The 27,709-nt window shown below is 42.9% G+C and overlaps 3 protein-coding genes across 6 annotated transcripts in view; 1 reads left to right on the forward strand and 2 right to left on the reverse strand.

The window, feature by feature from the left end:
* The first annotated feature begins 835 nt into the window (after positions 1 to 835).
* LOC115050961 (T-cell differentiation antigen CD6-like) lies at positions 836 to 8,806 on the forward strand. 3 transcript variants are annotated; one of them, XM_029514147.1, is made up of 13 exons: positions 836 to 971; positions 1,775 to 1,858; positions 3,237 to 3,512; positions 3,803 to 4,117; positions 4,343 to 4,657; positions 5,066 to 5,128; positions 5,278 to 5,418; positions 5,855 to 5,971; positions 6,166 to 6,288; positions 6,527 to 6,601; positions 7,049 to 7,219; positions 7,309 to 7,416; positions 7,509 to 8,806. In XM_029514147.1, the coding sequence occupies exons 1-13, from the start codon at positions 923 to 925 to the stop codon at positions 7,571 to 7,573; spliced, it is 1,902 nt and encodes a 633-aa protein (XP_029370007.1). In that variant the 5' UTR covers positions 836 to 922; the 3' UTR covers positions 7,574 to 8,806. The 3 variants fall into 3 exon arrangements, with proteins under 3 accessions (XP_029370007.1, XP_029370006.1, XP_029370008.1); XM_029514146.1 differs by having other exon boundaries at positions 5,275 to 5,418; positions 7,509 to 8,804; XM_029514148.1 differs by lacking the exon at positions 6,166 to 6,288 and having other exon boundaries at positions 5,275 to 5,418.
* Positions 8,807 to 21,821: 13,015 nt separating this feature from the next.
* Positions 21,822 to 24,215, reverse strand: gdf6b (growth differentiation factor 6b). The gene is made up of 2 exons (XM_029513459.1): positions 23,875 to 24,215; positions 21,822 to 23,745 (listed from the first exon to the last, which is right to left on the reverse strand). The coding sequence occupies exons 1-2, from the start codon at positions 24,167 to 24,169 to the stop codon at positions 22,892 to 22,894; spliced, it is 1,149 nt and encodes a 382-aa protein (XP_029369319.1). The 5' UTR covers positions 24,170 to 24,215; the 3' UTR covers positions 21,822 to 22,891.
* Positions 24,216 to 24,696: 481 nt separating this feature from the next.
* Positions 24,697 to 27,709, reverse strand: part of pkhd1l1.1 (PKHD1 like 1, tandem duplicate 1) — a 31,822-nt gene continuing 28,809 nt past the window's right edge. For both annotated transcript variants that reach the window (XM_029513457.1, XM_029513458.1), the window contains 6 exons: positions 27,472 to 27,607; positions 26,871 to 27,215; positions 26,556 to 26,707; positions 26,315 to 26,461; positions 25,943 to 26,096; positions 24,697 to 25,245 (listed from right to left, as the gene is read on the reverse strand). In XM_029513457.1, the coding sequence (XP_029369317.1) occupies positions 24,971 to 25,245; positions 25,943 to 26,096; positions 26,315 to 26,461; positions 26,556 to 26,707; positions 26,871 to 27,215; positions 27,472 to 27,607 (1,209 nt within the window). In that variant the 3' untranslated portion in view covers positions 24,697 to 24,970. The remainder of the gene's footprint in view (positions 25,246 to 25,942; positions 26,097 to 26,314; positions 26,462 to 26,555; positions 26,708 to 26,870; positions 27,216 to 27,471; positions 27,608 to 27,709) is intronic.

Consider the following 27,709-nt stretch of genomic DNA (forward strand, 5'->3'; position numbering starts at 1 on the left):
GACAAAGCACACAGGATCTATAAACAAAGATAATAATCTTATTTTAACCCCCCCCCCCCCCCCCCCCCTCCCCCAGTAGACCACACACACACACGCACACTAAGAATAATAATACATAATAATAATCTCCATTGTGGGACAATAAAGGAAAATCTAATCTCCATGTTTGTCTTCTTCATGATCCTTTTAAGTAAAAATCAAACAACCTCACTCACATCACGGTCAGTTTGCTGAAATCCTCTCGGTTAAAAGCAGCTTCAATGCTGACAGGGAGCAATGTCGCCTTCCAATGGATAAACATGGAAACAGGTCACCTGGCAGATAAACTCTAAAAGTCAACCAATATTAGTTTACAAAATCGTTCACATGACATCATATATTATGTTAATAATGTACAACAACATCATTCAATCCATTTTATATAACAGGATTTGTATCTTATAAAAATCAAGTGCACTATGAATAGTTTGGCAAATTTACTACATTAATAAGAATCAATCAAAAAATACTTCACAGCATAAATTATCATTATTACAACATGTGACATTACATTTTTAGGCATTCAATGTCAGACTCAATTTCCTGGTAAATTAACTAACATTATTAAGACAGCAAAATCATACACCCGATTAAACCAACTAGTGTACAAATCACAACACAGACGAGAAATAAACGTTCAATCAAGACAACAAACGTGCAACATTTTTCTGATGTATTTAAACAGGAAAGGACGTTAATGGGGAAAGTTTCTGCATCATGAGTGGGCATTGTTATGGAGGTAATATTCACTTCCTGCTGTCAAACTGTGGTAAATGGGAAGAGCTGCTTATTGTGCATAAAACAAGCAGAAGAGGAAGCAGCTCTTTGTGCAGGCAGACAGTCTGACTTTCACATTTGAACAGTAATAGTCGAAGCTTTTAACATGAACCTGAAATTAATTGTATTTGTCCAACTGAGTTGTCTTTGTCAAGGTAATGTCCTCAGTTTGTTACATTACACACCTTTTATTTAGTTAGTTATTTTTAAAAATAGAGCGGAGTACATTGGGTTTATTGATACGGACTATAACTGAAACAATTACACATTTTTGTTATTATTACTTTTATTAGATTGAATTTAATTTTAAGTAACATTTTATTCAAAACATTTGAGAAGAGTTTCAATTATTTTTGACAGGAATAAGATTTTCTTTTCTTTAAATTTTTATTACTCATGATTAATGTTGATAATACACACGTTTATTTGGTATAAGTATAATGTAACACACTGCTACTGAAGTACAATTATCCAGGCTGCTTAATTTTAGAAGAAATCTTTACATCAACTGAAGTATCCATCTGTCCAGTTACCAGCTTTTATTTCTATTTTTAGATATTGCAAAAGTATAATTTTCATTTGGAAGTGGACATAACTGAGTTTATGTAAAGCAGATGAACATTTTTGACATTTGGTCTTTTTAACATATGTAGTGCACATTTATCTTCCTGAGCTAGAAATATGAAACAGTTTTCAGTCTTGAACTTTTACTCTTTATATTTCATCATATAATTTACTTCTGTATGAGTCTTTTGGAGACACGCTGCATTTCATTCCATCGTTTGAAAACTCTTCTTGAAAATTCTTTTGGTTTTTAATCAGCTTTTAACCACACTGCACTCAAAACTGGTGAGTGATTGATGTCATGTGTTGGCTGAGTATATTGTGTTTGTGTTATAAAACTGTTCCTGTCAATGAAAGTTAAATGTTTCCACTTTTTTCTTCTTCTTTATTTCAGCCTTTCAAAACTCAGCTACTCAAACAGGCCCAACTGACATCCCAGTGACAGATAATACTGAAGGAATAACACAAGAATTCAACAGTAAGTTAAATCTTAGTTTTTTTTGTTACGGTGTAACGCTGTTCTTCTCTTCAAATACGCAAACACAGATATACAGAACTTTTTGAACCACTTTTGGTCTTGCCATATGAATATTTTGCTTTTATTGCGACAGGATGTGGGGTGACCCGCTTATGAAGCACAACTTAGTGAATTTTGCAGCTGCAAATCAAACTGTTAGATTGCAATGCAGCACTCCCACGCAGATGTTATTTAGTTCTACATGGCAAATGTGCTGCTGCCTGTTTTTTGTAGCTTTACCATCAACTACACCCCCAATAACACATTATTTTGTTCCCGAAACATCTCAGTCATTTACATTCAGAGCAACAGCAAGAAATAACAAAAGGTGTCAAGTATGAAGTTGTTATGATAGAAACTACATTTAATCACCAAATTAACAATAATTGTGAAAATACTATATATTTTTTTTCATTTAACTAACAGTTAACAGTACAGACAGAACCAGAAAACTTTAAAATCCATTAACAATCACATTTTACCAATGTTATTGAATTGTAAATGAAAATTGTTCTTAAATTATATTTTTTTGTGAATGTGTTGATACCAGCTCACATTTTCCCATGTAATTTATTTAAGTATGCAATTAATGCAAATAATTACACATTGGTGAATGTTTGTAGTGGGTGAAATGTTCTGTAAGGTTGAATCCTTTACCTGAGGCGAATGCTGATTTTATTATTATTATTATTATTATTATCTTATTATTGTGTATTTATTATTATCAGCCCTCTTTTGTTTATCTTCTTTTTTGTATTTGGTTTGTAGGGTTACTTGTAAAAACAAACTTATAAATACATACGAAGATAAATAAAGTATTGATCAAAGATGCGGTTTGTGATGCTTTTTGTGTTTCAACTAAACCACTGTAAGTCACACGCTGAAACACAAAAGTGATATTTGGTCAACTGGTTGCATGTGGTTAAACACGTCGGCTAAGATGATGTGAATTAACTGAATCTGTGCCTCTTAAAATATGTTGGTGCTTCACAGTTTGCTAAAAGCTATAAAGTACAGCTGTATTTGGATTTTACATTTAAAAAAATAAGTAATTGAATTTTAGAGAATTTCATCTTTAGCAGAAGGGTTAGGAAGGAAGGAAGGAAGGATGTGAATTAGTGGCTGTGAAGAAATGGATCAACACATCGTTGGTCTTTTCTCAAGATTTGTTAACAATCAGAGAAACAAAAGAACCAAACCTGGCTTCAAAACTGATTTTTATTTTTTATTTTTTTTGATTATATGATAATTGAACTAAAATACATCATCAGAACTTTCCCAGGTGTATTTCTGTTTGAATTAGAGACCCAGAATCTAAACTGCTGCTGTCTGTCCTCAGGTGACCCGTATGTCCACCAGCTTGCCGGTAAATGTAACTGGACTCTGCGGCTGCCTGGAGGCAGCGGAGTCGTTCCGCTCTTGTCAGACTCTGCAGAGAAGTTGGCTCAACACATCTGTCAGGAACTTGAATGCGGCAACGTCTTTACTGTCAATGAAGCCAGCTCACCTGCCAACTCCACCTGCTTTCATGGCTGTTTGTACGAAGATGGTCACCTGAGGAACTGCTCACAGACTGTGGGAAGTGACTGCAGCGGGATTAGTGACGTGATTTGTGGTAGGTTTGTGTCTAATATGTGCCACAGTTACACAAATGAGCTTGTTTTAGAGGTGAAGTACAGCTGAACTTGCTGCCAACTATAAGAAACTGAATTATTTTATTTTGACAAAAAGGGAACAAACCTGGAAGTCTAAGCAGTTTCTATCTTGTTAGGTTTAGATTTGTCTTATTGTGTCATGAGACATTAATACACAACGTCTTATTATCATGGAAGTCAACATAAAGGCTCAGGGAGCCACCTGTGAGTTAATACAGATTACAGCTGTGGTGCTGATCATTGTCCTCAGGCCACCAAGCCGTCCGGCTGGCAGGAGGCCTGGACCGCTGTGCTGGACGGGTGGAGGTGTGGAGGGATGGTATTTGGGGGACAGTGTGCGACGACCAATGGGACCTGAAGGACGCCGACGTGGTGTGCGCCCAGCTCGGCTGCGGTTACGCCCTAAATGTGACGGGACAGGGTGGCTCCTTCCCCCCCGGCAGAGGACCCGTCCATCTGGACGAGCTGAACTGCACGGGCAAAGAGAAGAACCTGTGGGCCTGTCCGGCTGTACAGGAGCACAATGACTGCGGACACAAAGAGGACGCTGGTGTCATCTGCTCAGGTCACAGTCGAGTTTAATTTAACCTACTTAGATTTTTATGCTTGTTAGCTTTTTGGAGCAAAAAATGGACCCAGTTGTGAGCTGAGAAATTTGAATCGTTAATATTGTTTTAAAAGGCTGGAGCTGGCAGATAAACCTGGACAGCCTGGTTCTGATGGGATAAGTGAGCACTCACTGATTTCTTTTTCCTGGGGCTCACAGTTTGTATTTTCTGTCTCTGTGCAGAGATGAGGGCTCTCAGGCTGACTGGGGGTTTGGACCGCTGCGCTGGTAAATTGGAGATCCACCGTAATGGCAGCTGGGGGACGGTGTGTGACAACTGCTGGAACAAACAGCTGGCCTCCATGGTGTGCTCCATGCTGCAGTGTGGCGCCGAGCCGACGCAGATCTCCCGGTTTGATCCAGCTCTCGTCCACAACAACGGGACTCTGTGGTACTACAGCTGTCATTCTTCTCACCGGAATCTGTGGCAGTGCAAAGAAATCAAGAACAAAAAACATCTGTGCCACGAATCCAAAGCATCTGGTGTCATCTGCAATGGTGAGTTAGAGTTCAACTGGTTTGTGGCAAAATGTGACGAGTGCAGTTAAACACAATGCAAAGTTAGACTCAAGTGTTAAACACTGAATAAAAACCTCCATAAAAAATAAGTAGAAATGTGTTCTAGTTTAATACATTTGTTTTTCTTCTGTTGGCTAAGCAGCTAAAACTGCACTGACTGATGTGTTTGATATTGTTGACTGTTCATAACACACAATGAAAGTGTGTTAACAATATACGAGTTTTACACTAAGATAACAACTTTTTGTCAAAATGTTTAAGAAAAGGAGACGTTGAGATCTGACTGATGATGTTCCTGATATAAATGCAGCTCATTTATAAAAATGAAATTCGTCTAAACTCTCTCTTCAAGAAACTAAATCAAACAAAAAAGGTTTCTTTCTGCAGGTTCCCTCGGCTTCTTTACACCAACGACAGCGAACTCCTCCGTGGTAACTGTTTGGACGACCGGTAAATTTTTATTCATCTTGTAAAGAAACATGAGACGTATTTAACTGTATTTTTGAAAATCAGTTTCTTGGTGTGTTTAAGAACAGATCATATATATTCTCAGTACGTTTTAGAAGATTTCATGTAAATGACGTGCTCCATCCCAGCAGGTGCAACCACCAACGCTATCCCTACGGAGTCCGCCTCGTCTGTGCCTCTGGAGCTTCACGTCATGATGACTGTGTGCGTCCTGTTCTTCGTCTTACTGATCACCAACACTGTGCTCTGCTGCCATTACAGGAAAAGACACGGTGGGCTCTTTTCATTTCAAACTGAAGCTGTCACTGTCACTGCTTTCTCCGCTCTGATGATAACTGACAGTTGTGGCATTTTCATTTTTTCACATATTATGTATCACTTATTTTTCGTTTCACATAAATGTGTGAAGTTTTTTTCACACATGATAAACGGACTGCATAAATCAAGTTCAATCCATCATCATTGTGTTATTATTATTTATTTATTTTTTATGCACAATTGCTGAGATAATTCATTTTCACAACTAACTACATATTAACACTGAGACTGTTGACCTCGTGGGGTTTTTCTCCTTGAGAACTTTTTTCTTCTCTGTCCTAACCAAACATAGTCAGAGTTCTTGGCCAGCATCTGAAAACTGTTCTTTTTAAAAAAACAATATTAATTTTAACATTTCATACATTTCTGTTTTATTCTGTGTGTCACCAGCTTTCTTACTGGAACAGACGCGTCAAAGCTCACGACCTGCGTCTGGAACACATCACAACAAATACACAGGCGCTGTTGACCTCGTCAAAGTCACTACAAATCAGCTGCACACGGATGGTCAGTGGTTGAACGACACACAGAACGCCATGAATTAAAACGAAGTGTATGCCTTTCACTGTCCTCACACTCTGCATATAAAATATGTGTATTTCTATTGATGCACAGCGGTGAGAGAGTCACAGGCATGTGAAGCATCTACAGAAGTCATCTCATCAAATCGTTTCACTTCTTTGTGTGTTTGTCTGGAAAAGTCCCCCCCAACCCCAGGTATCTTTGGACCCAGCTTAGTAATGCCGACAGCACGTCAGTAGATACAGACTATGAGCAGTATGACCCAACCAATGACCCGTCTGGTCCGTTTTCCACCTTTAAGAGTGAGCTACGTTCTTCCATTATCTCTCCGTTTTTAATTATCCTTGTGCGTTTCCTTACAGTAGATGTCGTCTTGCTGCTGTTGCACTTTGCGGTTGAAGCTGCTCTGCAGTTCGTACGTGTGTGTGTGTGTGTGTGTGTGTGTGTGTGCAGTCTGTGCTGGCGATGCTGTTTGCATTGGATGTTTGCAGAAAGGTTGGTGATTAAAAAATTCCGTCATGTGCATCACTTTCATTGCAGATTCTCAGCGGCACAGAGCTGACAACAACCCTTTGATGACGAGGCCTGCAGGCCTCGACAGCCTCTTGGAGGAGAGTGAGTCACTGAGATTTCACTCTGATAAAGATCCACACTTCACAGATCGCAAACACACAAAATAATACTTTTGTCGTAAAATCCTAGTGAAGGACAGATGAAGGCATAAAAACTAGCCAATGGAACACATACACATAACCAGCGTAGGAAGAGTCACATTACAACCAGCAACACACACAGACACACACCTGTTTTTTTTTCTGTGTTGCCATTAGAACAATTTATTAACATGCCTCACTTCTCGGCCTCTGACACAAAAAACTGAAAACAAACCCTCGTAAAAAATGTGTGTTTTTCAAGTTTAGTGTTACCGCTTGGATATAAAACACACACAGACACACATCCTTACCTCAACAACGGTGGACTGTTGAGCCATGCCAACCAAATGAGGAGAATCAGTTCTCCTAATTCTAAACATCGTATTGACTTCCATTTTTCGTTTTTCAGTTCCTGAATCCACAGATAAAGAGATAGGCGCCCCAACAAACTTCAACCTCGGCCCCCCAGATGCTCCATATTCCCGAGTGTCCAAGATCTCAGTGGACTCGTTTGAAAGCTCCAGCACCTCCTCTGGGGAAGACTATGAAAACATAAACAGCTACATCAACGTCACTCCAGGTCAGCAGAAGACATCCACTATACGCACTGTGTGACGCCAAAGTTCACAGCAGGCTTTAAAAATGTACGACCTCTGCTCTCATAAACAGATCCACAACAAGGCCAGCCGTCTGATGTCACGGGCACCACGGAGCCTTCAAGACCCGTCAATCACAATAATCACTTTGACTACAGACAAACATCCGTCCTGAGCTCAAGTAAACGTCACCGAACGCATTTCAGAGCAACAGATTTGTGTCAAAAATGAGATTTGTGACACATCTCCTCTGTGTTCCTGTTGGATCCTCAGGTGACGAAGAAGGCCCCATCTATTCTCCGGTCAGTCCAGACGGGTGTGGTGACCTCGGCACCTAGAAGACCGCTGGAGGTCACTCAAGGTCACAGAGTCCCAGACTGAGAGGAGACACTGGAACTTCATCACTGCAGTCTCACCCAGAAGACTCAAAGAAGCTAAATTACTGTTTACACATAACTGAGACGTCCCAGAAATGTTCGCTTTCAACTTTTCTCTCTTACAAAGAAAATGTGAGATTTTTCTCTCATCTGCAGTTTCAATGCAAAAAAAGATGGAAGATGCAAGTTTCTGCGAGGTTGTTTGTAATTCACACTGAGATAAGAATGATTTCAAACTAATGAACAGGAGGAACAGGAACAGTAAAGAGGTTTGTTTAGTTATTACTGTGAATGTATATTTTTCAACTAATGCGCTTACATAGCAGTTTTATGTGAAACTGGTCCATATTGGTTGTTTATCGTTTATCTTGCTCTGCTTTTAGCTTCAAACTATTGAGAACAAAATCTCTTTATGTGTCTCTTTAGCCATTTTTTTTGTTTTGTTTTTTTCTTTTACTCTGCTCAGATATAGTTTTTGCAGACATTATACACTGTGGCAGGCTGTTTCTATGACAAATTGTGAAAAAATATAATCATAATCATAAGTCTCTCATAATAATAGTTCAAGTAAAATTCACAGTTATTTATACATCACAAACAGACATAAACTTTCCACCTTCCTTTAAAATAGTCCGGCTGTCCAACGGTGTAAAAACATAGTGATGAAATTTACAGATGTCTGAAGATTAAAACTGCTCTGAGTGTGTCCAGGTGTGAAAGAGTGAGTGTTTCCCTCAGTGGAAACTACGACATACGGCCAAAACCATAAACTACAGACACACAGCTTTTTGTATTTAAATAATGCAGCACATTTGTTGTAATCTGTTGGGTTTTGCCACAAGGTGGCGCTACAAACTAGCAGGTGACTGAAAGTCCAAGTTCCCGCCTGGATGAAGCTCTTTTCATGTAAACTGCAGAGAAATAAAAAGCATAGTGCGTCCTGGGGAGACATTAAACCATCACACTGAGACAGTCTGGGTCCTGATCGGGGCCAACATAAACCGTCAGTGCGTGCTGAACCTGGACTTGGCACAGCTCTTCTTGGTCCAGCTGCAGAGCATCAACACTTTCTCAGTCCAGAGCAATGCCTCGAATCAAAGTGATGTTGTTTTGTGCAGGTAAATACGACAAACTGCTTCGAGGTAACAATAAAACCTTGAGCTGGCACAGATAAGCTCAGATTAGCTTCAGCTCAGTTAACACGGTGCATTAGACTGATATTTTTCATTTCTTACATTTTTTTTTAAATGGAAAGTTTTTGTCAAGGAAGAGGAAGGGTTTGTGTGTTGTGGTGAGGAGAGGGAAAGATAAAACTCTCACTTATTACACATTAAAATTTAGTCCGGAGCTCTGCATCAAGATAAACAGGCAAATTAACAACCACATCTCCTTATGAAACTCAATCTCTTTCACATGCCAGAGAAGCCAGCACACACACTCACAAGCCAACCCACACACCACTTAATAGAGATTCCATCTAAAAGTATGCAGCATGATATAGCACAGATCCTCCTCGAACAGTTTGCTTTTGTTTGACTCTGCTCGGAGAGATTGATAAATCAGAATCTTAAAATCTGCGGATTTACACGCCTGATTAACATCAAGGGGATGAAACCGAGTTCACCAGTATTTCAAGAAGCTTGTAACATTTGAGGGATTAGAAAATCAACCCTCTGTTTTTTCTTAGTTCATCAAATCAGAGTCTGTAGGCTACTGAAAATACCCCAGCAACAAATCCTGGTTAAACTTTTGAACCGTCCGTTGCAGGAAACCGTACCGGCCCACAAATGATGCACTCAACTTACCAGAACTAGAAATCAAAGCTGCTGCAGCTTTGTGTGCTTTATGGCTGTTTTGAGGTTTGTCATCATCCCATAATTAGAAAGAATAAAACAACGAGAAGCTTGTGTTTTTTGGCCCTTTGGCCTGGAAGGATTTCTGGAAATACAACATGTTTCACTTAAAGCTGCTCAGGTTCAATGTCACGTCTAAATGCATCATGTTCGGCTGTGATTTGTATTTTTAGTTTTTTTCTGAACAGCTGTCTACCTCCACGTTCAGCATCAAACCTTATCGCTTTTCCATCTCTGATTTCTGTCACTTCCTTTCTTCCTCTGAAAGCGGCACGCTGACCTGCCAGCTCCAGCCAGGTCGACTCGTGTCACCCCTTTCTGATATGTTGGCTGTGTTGAAATAGCAAAACTTTGAATAAAGATATTTTTTCCCCTTCAAAAACAATATCCTCCCAACTTTCAAGACTCAAATATGTTTTCAGAAGCTGTTCCTTTTCGGCTTCATTTATCTTTGATGAAAGCATCCCCATTTGCAGTCGCAGCTAAAAAATAAAAATAGAAAGCCACTGGACACCTCAGACAAAGTCATCAACAAACTGTCGACCGCAGTGGAGCATCAGCAGACTTTCCCAGAAATATGAGCCCAGATAAGAACAGATAAAAACGTAACATGTCCAGAATGTGTCACGTTAAAAAGTTTTCAGGCTGGTTTTTCTGCCCCCAAGTGGCCACAGTGAAAAGATGGAGAACACAAAAAGGCAGGAAACACACAGAAGCTTGGAGTTTTTCTTTCTTTACCTTATCTCACTGCTCATGGCCCAGTTTGAGCCGCAGACAGTCTGAGGCTGCTGCGGAAACATAAACAAGCAGATATTTTACTTTGTTTTGTAGTTCTGTTGCTCTGACCTGATTTTTTTGAGTGTTTTAAGTGGTAGAATACTTTTTGACTTCACAGATATTTGGAGAAAATCTCAGATCTGGAGAATGAAAACCATGTGATTTTTGTGTGTGTGTGTGTGTGTGTGTGCGTGTCTTTTCACTGAAATGTGTTTTTTGAAGCCACAGCTACTTCAGCCAGGTTTCACATTGTGCTTCAATAATAAAACATTAAGAGAAAACCACACTCTCACTTGTCTAATCAGTGTCTTGGAGGTTTTGCTCTTGACTCAGCCTTTGTATTGGCATTGCCTTTTGATTGCCACGGACGGACCGCAGCCAGTGAAATGCAGTGAGGTCATCAGTTTAGGTAGAGCCCCAGATGGTCAGAGAGCCGGGCGAAAGTCCACCTCAGCTCATTAATCACAGTCTTTTCTTTTTTCCCTTGGTCAAGCGTTGGCAAAGAGTTACCTTAAAGCTGTGATATTCACTCCGCTGATTAGTCGCTGTTGCAGGGAATCAGCCTGCAGTTCGGCTGTAAACGACATTACAGCCTGCTGGGCTGAAGCTCGGCCGCGCCGGCGAGGCCGGTAATAGTGTTGGTTACTTGTCACTCATTAGGTTGCTTTCACTGCGGCTGCTAAGCCCTCATCAGGAGGCTTTTGGGGCCCTGATCCAATTCACCTTTAAAGTTCAGTGGACCTGTCTGGGTTTCCACGGGTCAGTGCATCACTCTCCATGCTGTGCGCTCCCAGAGAGGCCCTCATTACCTCATTTCCTGTTACTACTGTACCAGACGAGCATTTCAATCTCTTGGTTTGGCCGTAAAGTTTGCAGGGATTGTTGCAAAACATCAAATCAGTATCTGTCAGGATTATCCTGAGAGGCCAAACAGAAAGCACAGCGATGGATTTTCATTTATGCATTTAGTTCAGTTGAATTTAAAATGGTGTAAAAAAAAATTTGGAAACTTAAAACACATGTTCATAATGTGTCAAAGTCAGCCAGAGAACATTTGCTAATTTTTTTGTTATGAAATATAATATATTTAACACAGAACCCCTGAAGTCAGGACATTTTAGAAAACCTTAATAATTAATACTCAAAGTACTCTGTAAAAAAAAAAAAAAAGACATTACAGCATCAAGGACTCAAATAGAAATCAGGAATTTTAATGTTTTATCCTCAAAGTGCGTAGCTGCTACAACACAAATCAACCAGACTTCTTTCATATGGCATCAAGAAGACTTTGTTGTGTTTTCTTCATACTCCAGGTTGCTCATAAGAAACATTTATTAGTCTGTATAAAGAAATGAATCCCGACTTGAAAGCCGTCCCGGCAGCGCGGCGTTTCGCTCATTAACCTTTTTTCTTCTTAGCACCTCGCTGCAGTTAACAGCCTGTGGCCTCTTCCCCACCAAGACACATTCATGTAGCTGCCAATCAGGTCAACGCTGCAATTAAGCTGCTTTAAACTTGTTCAGTGGTGCTTGGAGGCTGTAAAAATACTTCCGTTTGAGTGTCAATGGGAGACTGTGGCGGTTAACGCCGCATTCATGGGAGAATACATTGTGTCTAGTTAATGTAAGGAGTCTGGCTCAGCGGGTCAAAAGGGCAACAGCGCTGACAGATACCAGAAGGGGCAGCAGTTCGCACCACCAGCGGGCTCATCCAGGCAGACAGAACGACATCTTTTTTTCTCCTCCATGTGTCCGATGTTCAGTTTTCTCAGCGAACGGAGGATTTATGGACACATATCCTTGTTTGTCTCTGACCAGATGGACTGAGGTTTATGAGTGTGCGGTGCATGCTGGACAGCAGCGTTCCTCTCTGAGCACCAGTCAGTCAGGACAGGTGTCATCAATCTTGGTCTTGGGTGAAAGGCAGATTGGCTGCCATAAACCGGGCCTGATTGCAGTGTGCCGTTCCCAGCGGAAGAGTTCTCAGTCCGAGGGAGGCATGGAAACAAAACGCTGCCGATACAAACAGTGTGTGTGGCGCCACATTCTGAGATGTTCTGCATGTTTGGAGCAGAAAGTATATTCATTCAGTGATTGTTCTTGTCATTTAGAGGCATACTTTGACTATTTGTAACGTATTACACAATAAAAGATGGACAAACACATTACATGACTTAAAGTCTGCTCTGAATCACGGCCATCGACAGTTTAGGACACTGAGATTGGTTGGGAATTTCAAAAAGCTTCAGCAGAGTTAAAAACCAACTGTTGGCTTTTTTATTGGTTGATTCTTGTGTTTTTAGACTTTTATTACGGATATTTAGCTTCCAAGCATGTTCTGAATTTAATGGTGAGAAAACCGTCAAAGAAGAAAAAAAAAAAGGAATAAATAATAAAGAATCAAAAAGAACATTGAGACATCAAATAAAGGGAAGAACGTCTCCTCTGGGAGGCGGCTGAGTGATCTCACCAGCTTTGAAATCATTTTGATGAAACTGTAGTCAAAACAACAAATGTATTTTCTGTGATAAATCAAAATTTCGCTATTCTCACGTTAGCATGCTAGCACCCTAAACCACAACTGTGACAAACATTATATGGTAAGACTGCTAAGAGCATGTTTGAATTTCACATTAAGCTCAAAGTACCATAAAGAAGAACTCTGCAAAGCTGCTAAGCTCTACAAATTATTTTCTAATAAATATATACTGATACTTATGATCACATGTAAATCTAATATCCTGCCTCACATTTCTCAGTAAAAGGTGAAACACAAACATCACGGTGTGAGTTTCTGGCAACCTTCACGGAGGAAAAAACTACGTCTGGCACGGACGGCACATCGGGCCAGGTGAGGGCTCGCTGTGGGTATGAGTCATCTCCGTCGCCATGGTTACCCAGCATCGTCATTTGTTTGTGTGCCCCGGGCGAGGTCATTAATCACAGACTCTACTCGGGACAGCCTTAACGAATCGTGTGGGTGAATGTGACTGGCAGGTGTTTGTGCCAACACAGCTCTCTTTCACGGGGTGGCAGGGTCTCCACGCGGGGGACGGAGTGGGAGAAAGGTCCACACAGAATCACACTGGAAAGTTGAAATCCGTCCATCTGAAAAGTTTGAAACTTTCATTTGGCAAATTCAGGCTGCGCAATCAGAAAAACTGAAGAATCGGGGCCTCGTCCAGGATGAAATGAATCATCTGTCACACAGAGAGGAGGAGGAGCGACCGCACATAAAAAAAACTCATACTTAAACTAAGTTAACATGAACGTGGAGGGTGGAGTCAGATTACACAGAGCAGCTGAATGACTCCTGACACCCTCCAGGTTCAGGCGGCAGGAGGAACGATCACAGAATGATTATTATCATCAGAAAACAATTATGACCCAGATAAGAGTTTCAGTCCATTTATCCCATTTATCTGCAAACAAATGCACTTTCCACAGCAGTGATTTGTTGTTTTCAGATTAAACGAGGTAAGACTGGTAGCACAGCACAGTGTGCTGATGGTCAGCCGCTCCATGCCACCAGCTTAACCCCTGGATTCTCCACATTCCAGTCCAAAGTCAGGCACAAGTCTCACCGCTGCTCTGTTTAAGGTGATTGACGTTATTTGCTACCATTAGGCACTACTATGTAATTGACCTTTGACCCCTCCCAAGCGACCTGTTGAAACTGCTTTAAACCAGATCGTCTAATCTCCATGGGAAAAGCCCTCAATCTAGACTTAAGGCTCTAAAAGCAATCAACACCTAAAGGTCAGAGAGGGGAGCCGGGGTCACTGCCACCAGATCGCTCTAATCCAGTCGGGGGGCGATGATGATAATTGTTGTCTTCGTGTTTTATCAAGACAACAACTCTTCACCTCCTCCGTGTCTTTTTCTTTTCTTCACCTGAAACGTCTCATCTTGGCAAAAAAAAATCACAGCTGGGGGCCTTAAAAGTATTTGAACTCATCCGCAGAAGCAGAGCGTCCTGTTTGATAGGAGGTAAAGTTTCATTCCTCATGAATATTTAAAAACACATATTTGGCTGCAGAGCTTCAGCGTGTGACTCTGGTCAAGTTTTCCTGCTCAGATGCAAAGTGACAGGTGGGGGGGGGGGGTAATCTGAGGTCTGACAACAAGAAATAGTTTCAAATGATGCTGATCAAAGTTCACGTTAATCCTGTTAATTAAAGCAAATAATAACACTGCAAATCCACGACTTAAAAGATGAAAGACTTCATTGAAGAGTTCGATCCTGAAATTCTCGGTTAATGCTTTAGTTTCTGATTTCCTGGCCTCTCCTCAGAAATGTGCAGCTGATTGACAACCTTATCGAGGCCGGCAGAGTGACGGGCCTTCTTTATTATATGATTGCAGGCTCGGTGGGAGGTCTGTCTGAGTTGTGTTAATGCCCATAAACGCTGACCTCTCCCATGCCATGTGCCTCCCAAAGCCAGATATGAAAAGTGGCTTACATATCAAAATATGCTTTCATCACTGCGCTCACGGGGCTGAAGGCGGAGAGAGCACGGAAAATAACATCACCTCCACCTGCTCGGTCACAGCTGGAACACTTTTCTTACAGAGCAGATGTTCACTCATTGTGAATGAAAAGAAATGTGTTCGTCACAGTACATTTTCTTTTGTTTCACTCTTCTTTTCCACGATCAGGGACAAAACCGCAGCTAAAGCCTGCCTGCAGGAGGACGAGCTGTAATATTATTGTGTGATAAAATGAGCTGCAGATTTAAAGCCAATATGCAACGATTGGGGCTTCCATACGTATGCATTTATTGACTAAAAACAAGTTGCAGCTTTAAACCGTTGATCTCATCGTCTTCAGATCAGCTGTGAACAATAATTTGCAGCCTGATTTACATTTTGAAGGAAGTCGGAAACACGCAGGAAGCTTCGCCTTGTTTTATTTTTACAGCTTTAAAGTTCACAGCACAGTTTTTGTGTATTTTAAATATTCAAGAAAATGCACTAAATCACCGCGTTTCCTCATCGTAAATTAATGCTCTATATTCGTGGTTGTTTGGACGTCTTTGTTAAAAGCGTGACCTTTGACCTTTGCAGCCCTCAGTGCTACTTCTGATGCTCTTTCAGTTTCACGCTGTTGCAGCTAAAATAAACAACAAATCAGTGAAAGAAAGATGATTTTTAGAGGAGGATTTTAAAAACTCTCCGGTCACACGTTCGTGCTTCTGTTCTGTTCGGCCACTTCTTGTTTTCTCACCAACGCTCGGCTCCACGTTTACGACCTCTTTGTTTTCACTGCTGTATTTTTCTTTGTGCAGATAAAACCCAGAGCCAACAGTTTATACAAAGTACAATGTTCTTCTATTACATCCATGACATGTAAAATATTTCCTCTTGAAGTTACCACACATTTCCTCAAAACTGCATAAAAGCCATAATTGGAAACAGACATCTTTTTTTTTATGCCGGAGACACAGTAGCCCGAAATATGTTCGATTCTTTATTATTTTCTTTCAGTCCGGCCGAACGAAGCCTGAGACTTTACTGAAGCTGCTCTGGGAAAAGCGTTTCATTGGCTGCTGATTGGAGAGATCAGTCACTCCTCAATCAGACTTCAAGCTTCAGTTTTAAACAAATGTTTGTGTATGTATTTTTCAAAGTATGCATGGGAAAGTGCCCCCGCTGCCGCCCCCCAGTGAATAAATGCATGAATTTATGACTGCCTGCACCTCTGCGTGTGTGTGTGTGGCATTGCAGCGGGGCTTTTCCGTCTTGTCAATGGAAAACATTAGTGTCATGCCCCCACAAACCCACCCACCCCCTCCCTTGTTTAATTCAGTCCATCAACACTTCCTCCTTCAGCCTGTTAGTGTCACACTGCATTTCCTCTCCGGCCTCAACCAGGCCGGCTCGCCGCAATCGGCCGGTTTTGGGTTTCCCTCAAACGGCAAAGGGCTTCAAAGTCAATAACCGCTTTTTTGATTTTTATTGACCCAAAGACTTGGCCGACCACCCCAACCCCACCTCCCCCCGCACAAAGTGCCACTCACCCCCACAGTACTTTAAGGGGAATAAATTACAGTATTTGGAGGTGGTGTTGTCTTGCTGATTGCACCTGTAACTCATTTAACAAGGTGTTCAGGAATGTCCAGCCTTCGACACCTCAGAGGATCCCTGAGCGTCTGATGTTCACGACGAAGAGGCTCAGTCCTCCCCCCACAAAACTTCCTTTTTAATGACACAGAAAGAAAGGTACGAAGCTCAAACACGTATGTGCAGGGAATTAAAAAAAAAAAAAAAAAACCTAAACCAAAAACTGAAATCTTCACCGTTTCATAGTTTCAGTTATGGAATACATGAGATGTTTTCGCCTGCTGCTTTTTATCTGATGGCTACAGATTAAGAGTTTACATGCACATGAGAAGGGCTCATAAAATATTGGTCCCTTATAAAAAGAATCTTTTATCTCTAAAAGGTCAAGTTTTCAGGAACTCTGTAAAACAGCCTCATTTTTGTTTGATGACAAAACGACTTACAGACTTCATCTAAAAGAAATCTGCCTAAGAAATTGTCTTTCTTTCTCTGATTTTCTAAAACATTACAAAGAAACATGATCTCTCTTAACTAACTGCTCGCACCTCCTGAGGAATGTGCAGTCGTCCTTACTGAAGTTTCATTTGTTGAAAAGCAAATGAAACATGAAGCACTTCATTTATTGTAATTTAAAGGGCATCCGTATGCAAAATAGGAATAAATAACGTATTTAAGTGTGTCTTTTGAAGCAAATGACATGTTTCAGGGTAATCAATGAGCTTCAGGTGGACGCCAAAGTACTTTGTTTCATTCTGTTGTTTCTCTCTGTTTCCAGCCTTTGTGCCGAGCTAAGCTAAGCTAAGCTAAGCTAAGCTAAGCGGCTGCTGGCTAGTTTGATATTTATGGCGTGAAAAGATTCTTGTGAAATTCAAACAAATTCAACATGCCAGCATCCTGTAATCATGATTAATGGTTTCTGGTCTCAGTTAAGGTATAAAACTGAAATATGGGCAGAATGTGAGATGTGCTGAAGCATCAGATCGACTCACCGTGGCATTAAATCTGAATTTTATCACAGGCGGAGGATGTTAGAAACGAGAGCTTCGGTCTATCTCTCCCTGCGGGTGTAAAGGTGGAGAAAGAACAGACAATCTGCAGGTAATCAAGCGGCCCAACGACCGCCTGTGATCTTTCTTGGGAAATCGGCTCACTAATGGCTCGCCCTGTGTCCTGTGTCATTTCCTTTTGATGTGATCGGGCAGTGATGATCAGCGATCTGGCTGCGTGTTGTAAAGAGCTCTCGGCAGGCACTTTTAATTACCGGGGGGGACTGATTTTGGAGCCTACCTCGTCTGGTTTTTATTTCCAACTGCAGACTGACTGTAAAACAACACTACCAGCGCTGTCACCCAAAACCGAAGCTGCTCGTGTCCGGGCCCTGATTATCATTCTGCGTCAGGCATGTGAGCGACAGTTGCTCTGTTTTTACTTACAGCCCCCCTCCCTCCTTCTCGTCCTCTCTCTTTCCTTTAAGTATCTTTCTGCACACATAAAAACTGATGTCAAGTGCACACGCTACGTGCTCCATCCCAGACAAATCAGAGCCAGGTGTGTCCGGCCGAGGGATATTATTAGAGAGATATTGCAAACATCTGTGTGTTCTGCGTATCCTCATCATTTAGATCTCTGTGTGACAGTAAAAGAAGGAGAAGAAGAAGAAGAAGACGGGAACACCCGCTAAAACGTAACTCTGCCGGTTTGTTCTGCTGCCAAACGGCCTGACGGATGGGGCGCTGCAGAGGGATCAGGGGCCGACACACAGATACTGGGGACCAACGATTCTGCCCATTTGGAAAGTTCAAATACATGTTTTACTTAAAGTGTTCTCAACAATAAAAAACCGAAATAGTGATTTCCTTTTAAAGATTATAAAGATCGATTGATTTGATGCCTACCTATAATCCTTTCTTTTTCAGGCTTCAGTGGAACATTTCAGTTTTCTTAATGGCTTTCAAATGGCCATAAGTATTTTATCTAAGATTTAAACCCCTGCTTTAAAAAATTCAGAAAGCAGAAAGCAATTCTCTACAGTAATGTATTATTATAGGTGACGGTAACAGACACAACGATCAAAGTATGAAATTAATATCTATATTAGTGTGTGCAATGTATATTGGTGGATATATTTTACTTTCATAAAGGAGGAAAATATATTATACCTGCAAAAATCCAACAATCCTCAGCTGCTTACGGTTTTCCATCCCATAATCCGCTTGCCACGGATGGTGGGAGGCGGCAGGATTTTAACCAGACATTGCAGCACTGACACCCAAACCACAAGTCCAACAACCGAAGCGAAGATTTAAAGGCTCAAAGTGCCGGAGCAGATGGATAAAGGTGCTCATTTCCAAAGAATGGACAGAAAAGTTTCAAGAGATTCGGGCCTGTTCGGATGTTTTCAGGTCAAGGGCGGACTCGTTCATCCTGAGATGTTTGTCCGCTCGCTTATCTGAGTGACCTTATCCTTTCTGACCTTTGACCTCTCCCGTCAGCAGGCTGTTTCTGTCCCCCCGTCTGTTGCTCACTGGATGTTTTTGTTGTGTGTGAATGTTCTGACCTATCTGCAGTGTTTCTGTGCTCAACATATGCCGGGAAACTCCGCACACCTGATGCACATTACAACAAATTGTGGACCAAGGTGCAACCAGATGCACGGACGTTGTTTTGGAAAACATTATGACTCTGTGTTTGTTAGTTAGAAAAGAAAAGGGCGGGGACTTTCCAGTGATTCAGTTTGACTAATGACCAGTCGAACGTCATTATCGTGACTTCCCATGAGAACAAAAAAATAAACTCTGGTCTCTGGAAAACAAAACCCAGCACAGCTCGGCTGCCTTTGGCCTGAATTATACACGTAAGAGAAAACCTGGATTTCTATAAAGAATGTTAAATATCAAGCATTTATAAAATCAAATCAGTTTTCCAAGTGACATTCAATATGACTCACCTGTCTGCAGCAGCTCCTCCGTCACTCAGCTGTGTAATCCTCCAAGTCTGTATCTGTTGGCACCGACGGAAAGATCCAGTAAACAGAGCAGCAGGTTTCTGTTTGGCCCACGTTCCTTCCAACTTCATAAAGGAAATAAAAGGTACCAAAGACACAAAAGAAAGACAGACATTCACTTTCTGGCTGACAGTAATACTTTTGAGGAAGGAAATTTTCTTACCTTTGAATGGAGTGAGGACGGCTCTTCCCGTTTCCATCAGATTCTCACTGAAAAAGAGAAGAAAGCTCATTTATTCCAAAATATTCAGTTTAAAAATTCGGCCATTTAAATAATGAATCAGATACAATTGATATCTAAAGGGGTTTAGGGCGGAGAATCAACAAAACCTTGGCCCAAGTCTGGGTTAGGGTTAGCACATCTGGGCAGAGTCCGGCTGTGATCCTCCTGTAGATTTTCTGTGATCCAGATGTGGAAGTAGCATCTTACAACCGTGACACATGTGCCAGATTTGGACCAACAACAACAACAACAACATGCGGTCCGGCGATGGGCCAGATTTCTTCTATTTTATTTTGAAAACCAAGCAGCAAACACCCCACACTGTCTAAAGTTGACTTTACTAACGGGAGGAGTGACGTCGCTCATGTGTCCGCTGCCGTCTGACTCCACAGAGGATTTCCCCTCTGAAGCCTCCCAGGTTGTGTTTACCAGAACAAACACAGAGGTCAAGACGACAGAGCGTCGCTTGCGACTGACAGCAAACAAAGGAGACACGTGTTTGAGTTATATTGTGTAAATACTTCAGGGGAAAGTTTTTTCTTTTTCTGGCTCTGATTATCTGAGATTTATTGGACACACATACTCATGTTAAACATATTTACAACACTTAGAAGAATCTCATTCGTCTTAATCCTTCGGTGGCCGAAGTCATTCCTTGTCCCCTCTTATAGCTTGCTTTTCCTCTCGGCTGCTGAATCCTGTGCTGGATTTACACCCGTCTTTGTTTCCCAGACAAATATTTTTCCTCCATCTCACAGCAAATCTGCCACAGTGAGACACGGCGCAGAGACGCCTCTGAATGCCGCTATAGAGACGGCACATTCCAGCCTTTTGTCCTTCGCTGTCTTCCCCGAGCAGCTGCGTCCAACCGGCCGTCCCTTTTTTATATCTCACCTTGTTGTTCAGGGAATGACAGCAAGGCCCTCCCGCAGCATCACACACATTCCTTCCCCTTGGCCCCCCCCCCCCCCCCTCCCCTCTCTGTAGCTGCCCCTTCTCTTGAAAAGGACGTGCACGTTGTTTAATGTCCATGGCCCCGGGAGACAATGGGCCACTTGACCTTTGACCCCTGCGAGGAAAAGCCAGGCTTAATCTGATGTTGAGATCCTCGACTGCCATTGTCTGAGAGGCAGGGGACCCAAACAGCCCCCCCCCCCACCCCCCGACATCCAGCACACACAGAAACACAGCCCACCCAGGGAAGATGGCGCTCTTCCCACTTGTCTGCTGACCCCGTTTTCACCCTGAACACTGTCACTCACCTCCCTCACCCGTCAGAGAGGGAGGGAGGGGGGACAAACGGGACGCTAACTTCCTGAGCATTTCTTTATATTGACCAGCAGCATGTAGACTCCTCCCCTTCGGTCTGTGCGTCGGCACTGTACCTTTAAATAAGTAAAACATTTAAAAGACTCTTTTCCTGATGAGAACAAACTGCAGAAAGGAAATTAAAGTTGATGCTGAATTGGACCACTAATCGAAGGACCAACAGTCTGATGGTGCTTCTGTGTAAAGACAAAAGAAAAACCTGCAGTCGAGGTCCGATCGGCTTCGTGGGCCTAAAAAGAGTTTCACATTCACACCGACTGAGCGGCTGAAGAGACTGAGGTTTCCTCCAGGAGCCGGTGGAGACCAAAAAAAAAAGCTAACAGACAGAAAATATCGGACTTTAACTGGAAGCTGGGGAGTTTGCTGCACATCTCCATGAAGATGGTGAACTTAATACTGATGATTGGAGTGAGTTTGTGGACTTTATGGCTCCACATCTTTTAATGTTAACATTTATTTCAGACAGGTGCCGGTAAATACAACTCCTGGTTTTGGGCTTTAATATTTTCTTTGTGTGACTTAATGCTGCTGTTGTTAATCTACTGATGATGTTTCTTTGTGTGTTTTGCCAGTGATGTGCCTACTGAATGTGTGTTTTTTTTTTTTTTTTTTTAAACCTTACAAGTGAAGTGAACGATTATTTGAGGTTCATCTTTTAAACGCAGGCGAGGAAATATGAAGAAAAAACTTAAAGAAGCTGCTAAATTGTTACAAACAGTGATCTGGTTAACATCATGACACAATATCATCACAAAACACCTGCAAAAAAAAAAAAAGGGAACATTTAAGAGCAAATATATCTTTTGTAAACTTCAAATGAATAAAAAGCCAACGTAGTATCGCCACAACCACAAAATAAAGCTCAAGATATTTTAATTTTTCTGTTATTCTACATATCTCACAGATCATACAGTTTATAAGAATAGATTAATTTGGCTAAACAATTGAGATGATTATTTTACTTGTTTTTAAATGTTACTAATTCACTTCTCTGCTGTAAAAAGGTGTCACGTTGTTTGAGAGGATCAAATATAACCTGAACACACGGCGGGATGATGGCGGATTCCGCATCCACCTTTCTGTATTAATCAGTATAATATATTATTTTCTTATTTTAGTAATATGAAACAAAAAAATGGGGCTAAAAATGTGATAGCACGGCCAATTTCACCAAACAAACCCTTTTCTTCTGCTGATGAATTATTTCCTATTTATGTACAATATCAGAAACACGGATCACATTTCACAGTCTGTGAGCAGAACGTAGCTGTCACGTTTCATTACCAAAACATTACCCACATGTGTTTATTTGAAACGGATCATCCAGATGTGTGACTCATGCCATCTGGAAGCTGTAACGGAACAAAGCGGACAATAAAAATGCAATAACTTATTCATAGATCATAAATTATTATTTCCATATCAAATATTTACACATGGTACCTTTGAACATCAGTGCATTACAGACAAAATTGTGTATCTTCCTCCACAAAGGCCTGATGAGTAAGCTGGTGATGTGTTTGGTTTTGAACTCCCTGAGTCTGAGGCTGGAAATCTGGGTTTTAATCCCGGCTCGGGTCCACTACGTGAGAAAAGAACGGTTTGTGTGGAGTTTATCATCCTGCTGATGAAAAGATTAAAACTTTTGGTTTGATGAATTTTTAACAGTTTAACAGAAGGTGAACTTGACGCAGCTTTTAACCTTCGGGCCATTCTTAGTTTATATATTCAGGGCTGCAGTCTGATGTATCGCTTCGTGTTCATCTGCATTCTTCTACAGACGAACAGTGAAAGAATAATAAGTGTGGACGATGGTTTAAATGTTCTGCACTGATTTTAAGAGCATCAAATCCAAAAGTGTCTGATTTAAAGGAATATCCAAACACTTTGGAAGTTATTTGCTGATCAGCTCTCAGTGTTCAGGCACCAGATCTTCCTCAAGAGAGGATCATACAAAAAGAAGAAGAAGAAGAAGAAATGTTTGAGGTATCGAGGATGATTGGTGTGCGTTCGTTCGGTCCCCGTCTTAAACTACCTGCAGCCGCAGGACTCCACCACCATGTCCTCGTACTGCTTGTACACCACGTTGTTCCCTGAGTCGATGTAGAGGATGCTGATGGGGCTGAGCTTGGAGGGGGCGCAGCAGCTGGGCGGCATGTTGCTGGGGTTCATGGAATTCATCAGCGTCTGGATGATGGCGTGGTTGGTGGGCTCCAGGTGGGAGCGCAGCGGGAAGTCGCACACGCCCTCGCAGTGGTACGCCTCGTAATCCAGCGGGGCGATGATCCAGTCGTCCCAGCCCAGATCTCTGAAGTTGACGTGCAGGGGTTTCTTGCTGCACCTGGATTTGGACTTTTTGCCGTGTCTCTTTCCGTGGCGGGTTTTGGACGCCGCCGTTCTCCGTCTCCTGCTGGCTTTGATGCCAGGCCTCCGCTCTCTCCTCTCACTGAAGAGGGTCTGCCTCTTCTTGGATCTAGTGAAGACCACTAAGATGGCCTTTTTCTGCTGAGGCCTGCCGTGCCTGTGCAGGCCCAGGAGGTGCAGGTCCAGCTCCCTCTCGGGGTTGTCCAGCACGGCCCTGAGCTCCAGGCAGAAGGGCTTCCCCTGGCTCAGGTGCTGCCGCTCCTTGAAAATCTCCCACACGTCCAACACCTCCCACTTCGGCCTGTGGGAATCCTGCAGCTCCAGCGTTTTGGAGTCCAGCAGCTGCTGGTCGTGGCAGGAGAGGAGCTGGACGTCGACCGGCTCCGTCTCGGATATCCTGAAATTCCCAGACACTTTGGTGTATATCCTGAGCTCGGCTCCCAGCACCTCCGCTTTTTCGGAGAGGGTTGAGACGTCGAACAGATACTGCTGCCTCCTCAGAGGGGAGAGTGGGAGGTCATCTGTGGAAAGCATTAAAGCAGCCGGGTCAGACACATTCTCACGGAGATGATGTGAGTGTGAGTCAGTCAGCCCTGCAGACACACACACACACACACACACACAGACACACACTGCAGAGCTGCACGTACCTTGTCCGCTGTCCACAAAACTGGCAATCGTGTTGGCAGCTTTGGAGGAGCGGAAGAAGCTGGCGTTCAGTCCCAGTTTCTCCGCCGTGGAGAAGGTCTTATAGATGGACAGCATGTAGTCGTGAGGCTCCACTGAGTCTGCGGACGTCGAAGGTGGCGCGTAAAACTCCTTCAAGTATTTAGACGCCTCCACTTTGCCGCTCTTCGGGGGGGAAATGGCCAGAGCCGGACAGCGGGGGGGCTCCCAGACGAGCAGCAGAGCCCCGCAGAGTAAAGCCACCTGATACGGATCCATCCTCAGGTCTCTGTCCTGGATCGGAGCCGGAGCTGTGGCCGGGGGACTGTCGCATCCACCCGCTGCGGGAGGAGGCTGCTCCGCAAAGTGCGCACCGCTCCGGAGGACAGGCGGCGCAAAGTTTTTTTTTTTTTTTTTTTAGGGCAGGACACGCCCACATTGTGCTGTTATCTCTGGGGCTAAATGGAGGGGGGCAAATTAAGGCTATAAAACTAATTGTTCCTCTGTCTGCTGTGCCCCCCCCCCACACACACTCCTCCTCCTACGGGTGGGCGGGGTGGGGGGGGCAGATGTGCACGCTGAAAAGATGCGCCTCGACCTCTCACTTTTGGCTTCCAACGCAAAAGCAGCCCGCACACCAAAAACACAAACGACCAAATGCGTGTGAAGTAACTCAGCAGCCGGACAAAGCGCGTCCTGCTCGGACATCTCGCGGTGTCTTTCGCCCTCTAGCGAAACTCCGAGGAGCTTTCAGCACCATGGACAGAGTCTCCATCAGCGACAAAAACAACAACAACAACAAAACATCAACGAAAAATAGAATTTATTGAAAAGGGGGGGGGGGGGGAGTTTCAGATAAACAAAATACAAACTTCATGTTTTACTTCAGCTTGTTCACGTCTAATTGCACCTGTGGTAAAGCAGAAACACCTGATGTATAATAAAGTGAGAGAAGCAGCCTGAGGAGCTTTATGTTCATTACCTGTAATGTCTGACTCACTGGTGTGATTCCCATCCCAATAACTTAGTTTCACTCTGAATAATAAATGTGATGAGGAAAAGGACAGAAGTGCTGTGTGTCTAACATGTGTTGAAGCCGCCCGACCAACAGACCAAAGCGTAGATGAGCAGACACACACCGCTGGCAGACACCACGCTGCCGGAGTTGAAGATGCTCTCATCGGTGACTTTCGGATCGTCCGTGGTGGAGTGTGGCGTCATGGCGGATGTAGAAGAGGTCAAGGTGACTTTGCTGCTGGTCGTCGGGGGCACGGTGGTTGGAGCGTTTTTGACAGTGAAGGCTCCTGACTGGGCGCCCCACTCCCCCATTTTGAAGACCATGGTGAGGTTCTCACCTGCAGAGAGAGGAGGAGCGAAGATTGTGTTTCTGTGAAAGGTGTTAAACTGTCACAACAGGCAGAAATAAATCTGGTCAGATCACAGGAGGGAATCAAAATGAAAGATCAAACTTAATGAAAAAACAAATTATAAGACTTTTCTGAGTATTAACATTTTTAGGCTTTCTAAATGTTTTCTGTCTTTTGCTGCCGACCAAACTTTAAACGTACTTTGAATGAATAACAAAATAAACAAAAAAATCTGCTCCTTGTTTGCTGATAGGACTGCAGCCAACAATTATTTTCAGTATTGACTAAGGATCTAATTATTTGCTGGATAGATTGTTTAGCTTGTGAAATGTAAAATGCTTATCACTTTAATTAGTTTGTCTGATCTAACTGTGCAAAACACGGAAAAGAAAATTGCAGAAAATCCTCGTACCCCAGATGAAATCAGAAAATACTTCAAATAATCAATCATCATTGATTGTTAGAATAAGCTCTTCCTCTTTCCTCAGAGGGAAGAACAAAGTTTATCTGAATTATACTCATCAGATTTGTCTATTTATTTTGTTTCTCGTGTATTTAACATTTTAAGCTGCACTTTTTTCCACAGATAGTGAATTCAATGAAATCTTTAGTCTTTTAAAACACAGAAAGATGAACGCTAGCTTCACTGAACCCGAACAGGCGTGTTTCAGGGCTGCAGACGTACCGCTTTTTAGGATGGACAGGCCGGTGAAGTTGGCCCAGCAGGTTCTGAACAGGATGGTGGTGTTTCCTTCCAGTCTGTCCACAAACCTTCCGCTGGAGTCTTTCAGGCTGGCTGTGACGTTGAGAGTCGTCACTCCCACGGAGACACAGTTTCCCTGCAGACGACAGCGTGGCTCAGTTCATCCACACAACAAACACTCCGGCCTCACGTTACGTTTGTGGCCTTTCACTTTCTGTGGCTTGATTTAATACACAACTAACCCGAACCCTCTCTCTTAAGTGACTTTACTGTTTGTTCATCCCATAAACCAAAAACTCAAACGCCAGCTGAGGAGTTTCATCTCTCTTTGGATTAACAGTGTGGAAGCTTCACCTGCTCATCCACCGCCATCAGACTGGGCTGCTGGGACAGCGGCCCCACGAACTCGCTGGCCATCGGCTCCGCCATCAGCAGCAGGCTGGAGACGCTGGACACTAAGCTGACTTCGGGCTCCTCCCTCGTCACTTCTTTGGTGGCCACCTGAGGGCCGAAGCAGAAAAATGACCAATGAGCACGAGCCACGCAGAGGATTTTACTGCAGTGACATTTGTTTTGACTCGGCCTCGAGCTTCACCTTATTCCAGCTGGGGTCCGATGACGGGGGAGGAGGCGGGATGACGCCTATCGAGGACACGTTGAAGCCGATGGACTTGCTGAGGCTTCCAGAAATGGCTGCCTGACCAAGTTCATCAGCGATGTTCTTCAACAGTGTAAAGTCTTCGTCGTCTGAGAAGACACAAATATCCTGCTGTGACTTTCAGTTTTCTTCAAATCCTCAAAAAGGAGAACAACTTGAACAAAACATAAATTAGAGGGATAAAAAGAATGAATGAAAAAGACAAGAAGAGGTTAAAATATGTGACGGTGAGCAGGTGCAGAACTCTCTGACCGTCCGTGCTGTTGGTGGTTTGCTGGACTGGAGGTTTCTTGATCTCCACCTCCACCATCAGGCCAGTCGATCTCTTCCTCCGCCGCGCGCCTCCATCCTCCCGGACGATTCTGGAGATTCGGATCATGTTTGAAGGAACTTTGAGGAACGTCGCCAGGTTCTGGATCAGGTTTTCCCCGAAGAACTCCTCCTCAGTCATGGCGGGCAGCTCGAAGGCGAGAATGAGAACCGGGGAGGTCCGGATCTCCACCGGGTCGGAGCCTCTCACTACAACCTTCAGCATCTTGTTGTCCTGGTCAAAGTAGTTGGTGCCCAAAGTGGCGTTCAGCTGTGGGACATACTGACCTGAACAGAAGATCAGATAAAACATGCTAATTGTAAAGTAGGAAAAATCTGTACATCGCAAAATGTATCTTTTATGTTAGAAAAGCATTTAACTGCTGTTTTGTATACATTCCCATGAACGACTGTTTTATTTCACACATATATAAATAAGCTGGATGTTAATTTTGTATTTTTGTGATATTTTCACATTACCAGGGTGGAAGGTCTATATAAATCATTTTTTTGGTTATTTTGTGTGTGTGTGAAGCTTCAGTACCTGCATAAGTGGGCTTCTTCAGTGTGTAGTCAGTTCCATCATCATTCCACTTGGCATTTGTCGGTGCCACCAGCTTGTTGTTGGCAAAAATGTCCAACCGCTGAGGGTTGGAGTAGAAGACTGACACCACAATGCTCTGCACCAATCAGAGGACAGCAGGCGACTTAGTGAAAACTAGTGTGGTGATGAGCCTCCTGATTACAAACATTACTGAACTGTGTATCTGGAAATGAGGTTA

This window comes from Echeneis naucrates, chromosome 11, assembly GCF_900963305.1.
Source record: "Echeneis naucrates chromosome 11, fEcheNa1.1, whole genome shotgun sequence".
Classification (NCBI taxonomy): Eukaryota; Metazoa; Chordata; class Actinopteri; order Carangiformes; family Echeneidae; genus Echeneis; species Echeneis naucrates.

Bases quoted from the DNA above. Each gene is read 5' to 3' on its own strand.
- LOC115050961 (XM_029514146.1), top strand. From the start codon at position 923: ATGAACCTGAAATTAATTGTATTTGTCCAACTGAGTTGTCTTTGTCAA. The intron at 1,859-3,236 runs GTAAGTTAAATC...GTCTGTCCTCAG, and splicing joins AATAACACAAGAATTCAACA to GTGACCCGTATGTCCACCAG. The intron at 6,289-6,526 runs GTGAGCTACGTT...CTTTCATTGCAG, and splicing joins TCCGTTTTCCACCTTTAAGA to ATTCTCAGCGGCACAGAGCT.
- gdf6b (XM_029513459.1), bottom strand. From the start codon at position 24,169: ATGGATCCGTATCAGGTGGCTTTACTCTGCGGGGCTCTGCTGCTCGTC. The intron at 23,746-23,874 runs GTACGTGCAGCT...TGCTTTCCACAG, and splicing joins TTTTGTGGACAGCGGACAAG to ATGACCTCCCACTCTCCCCT.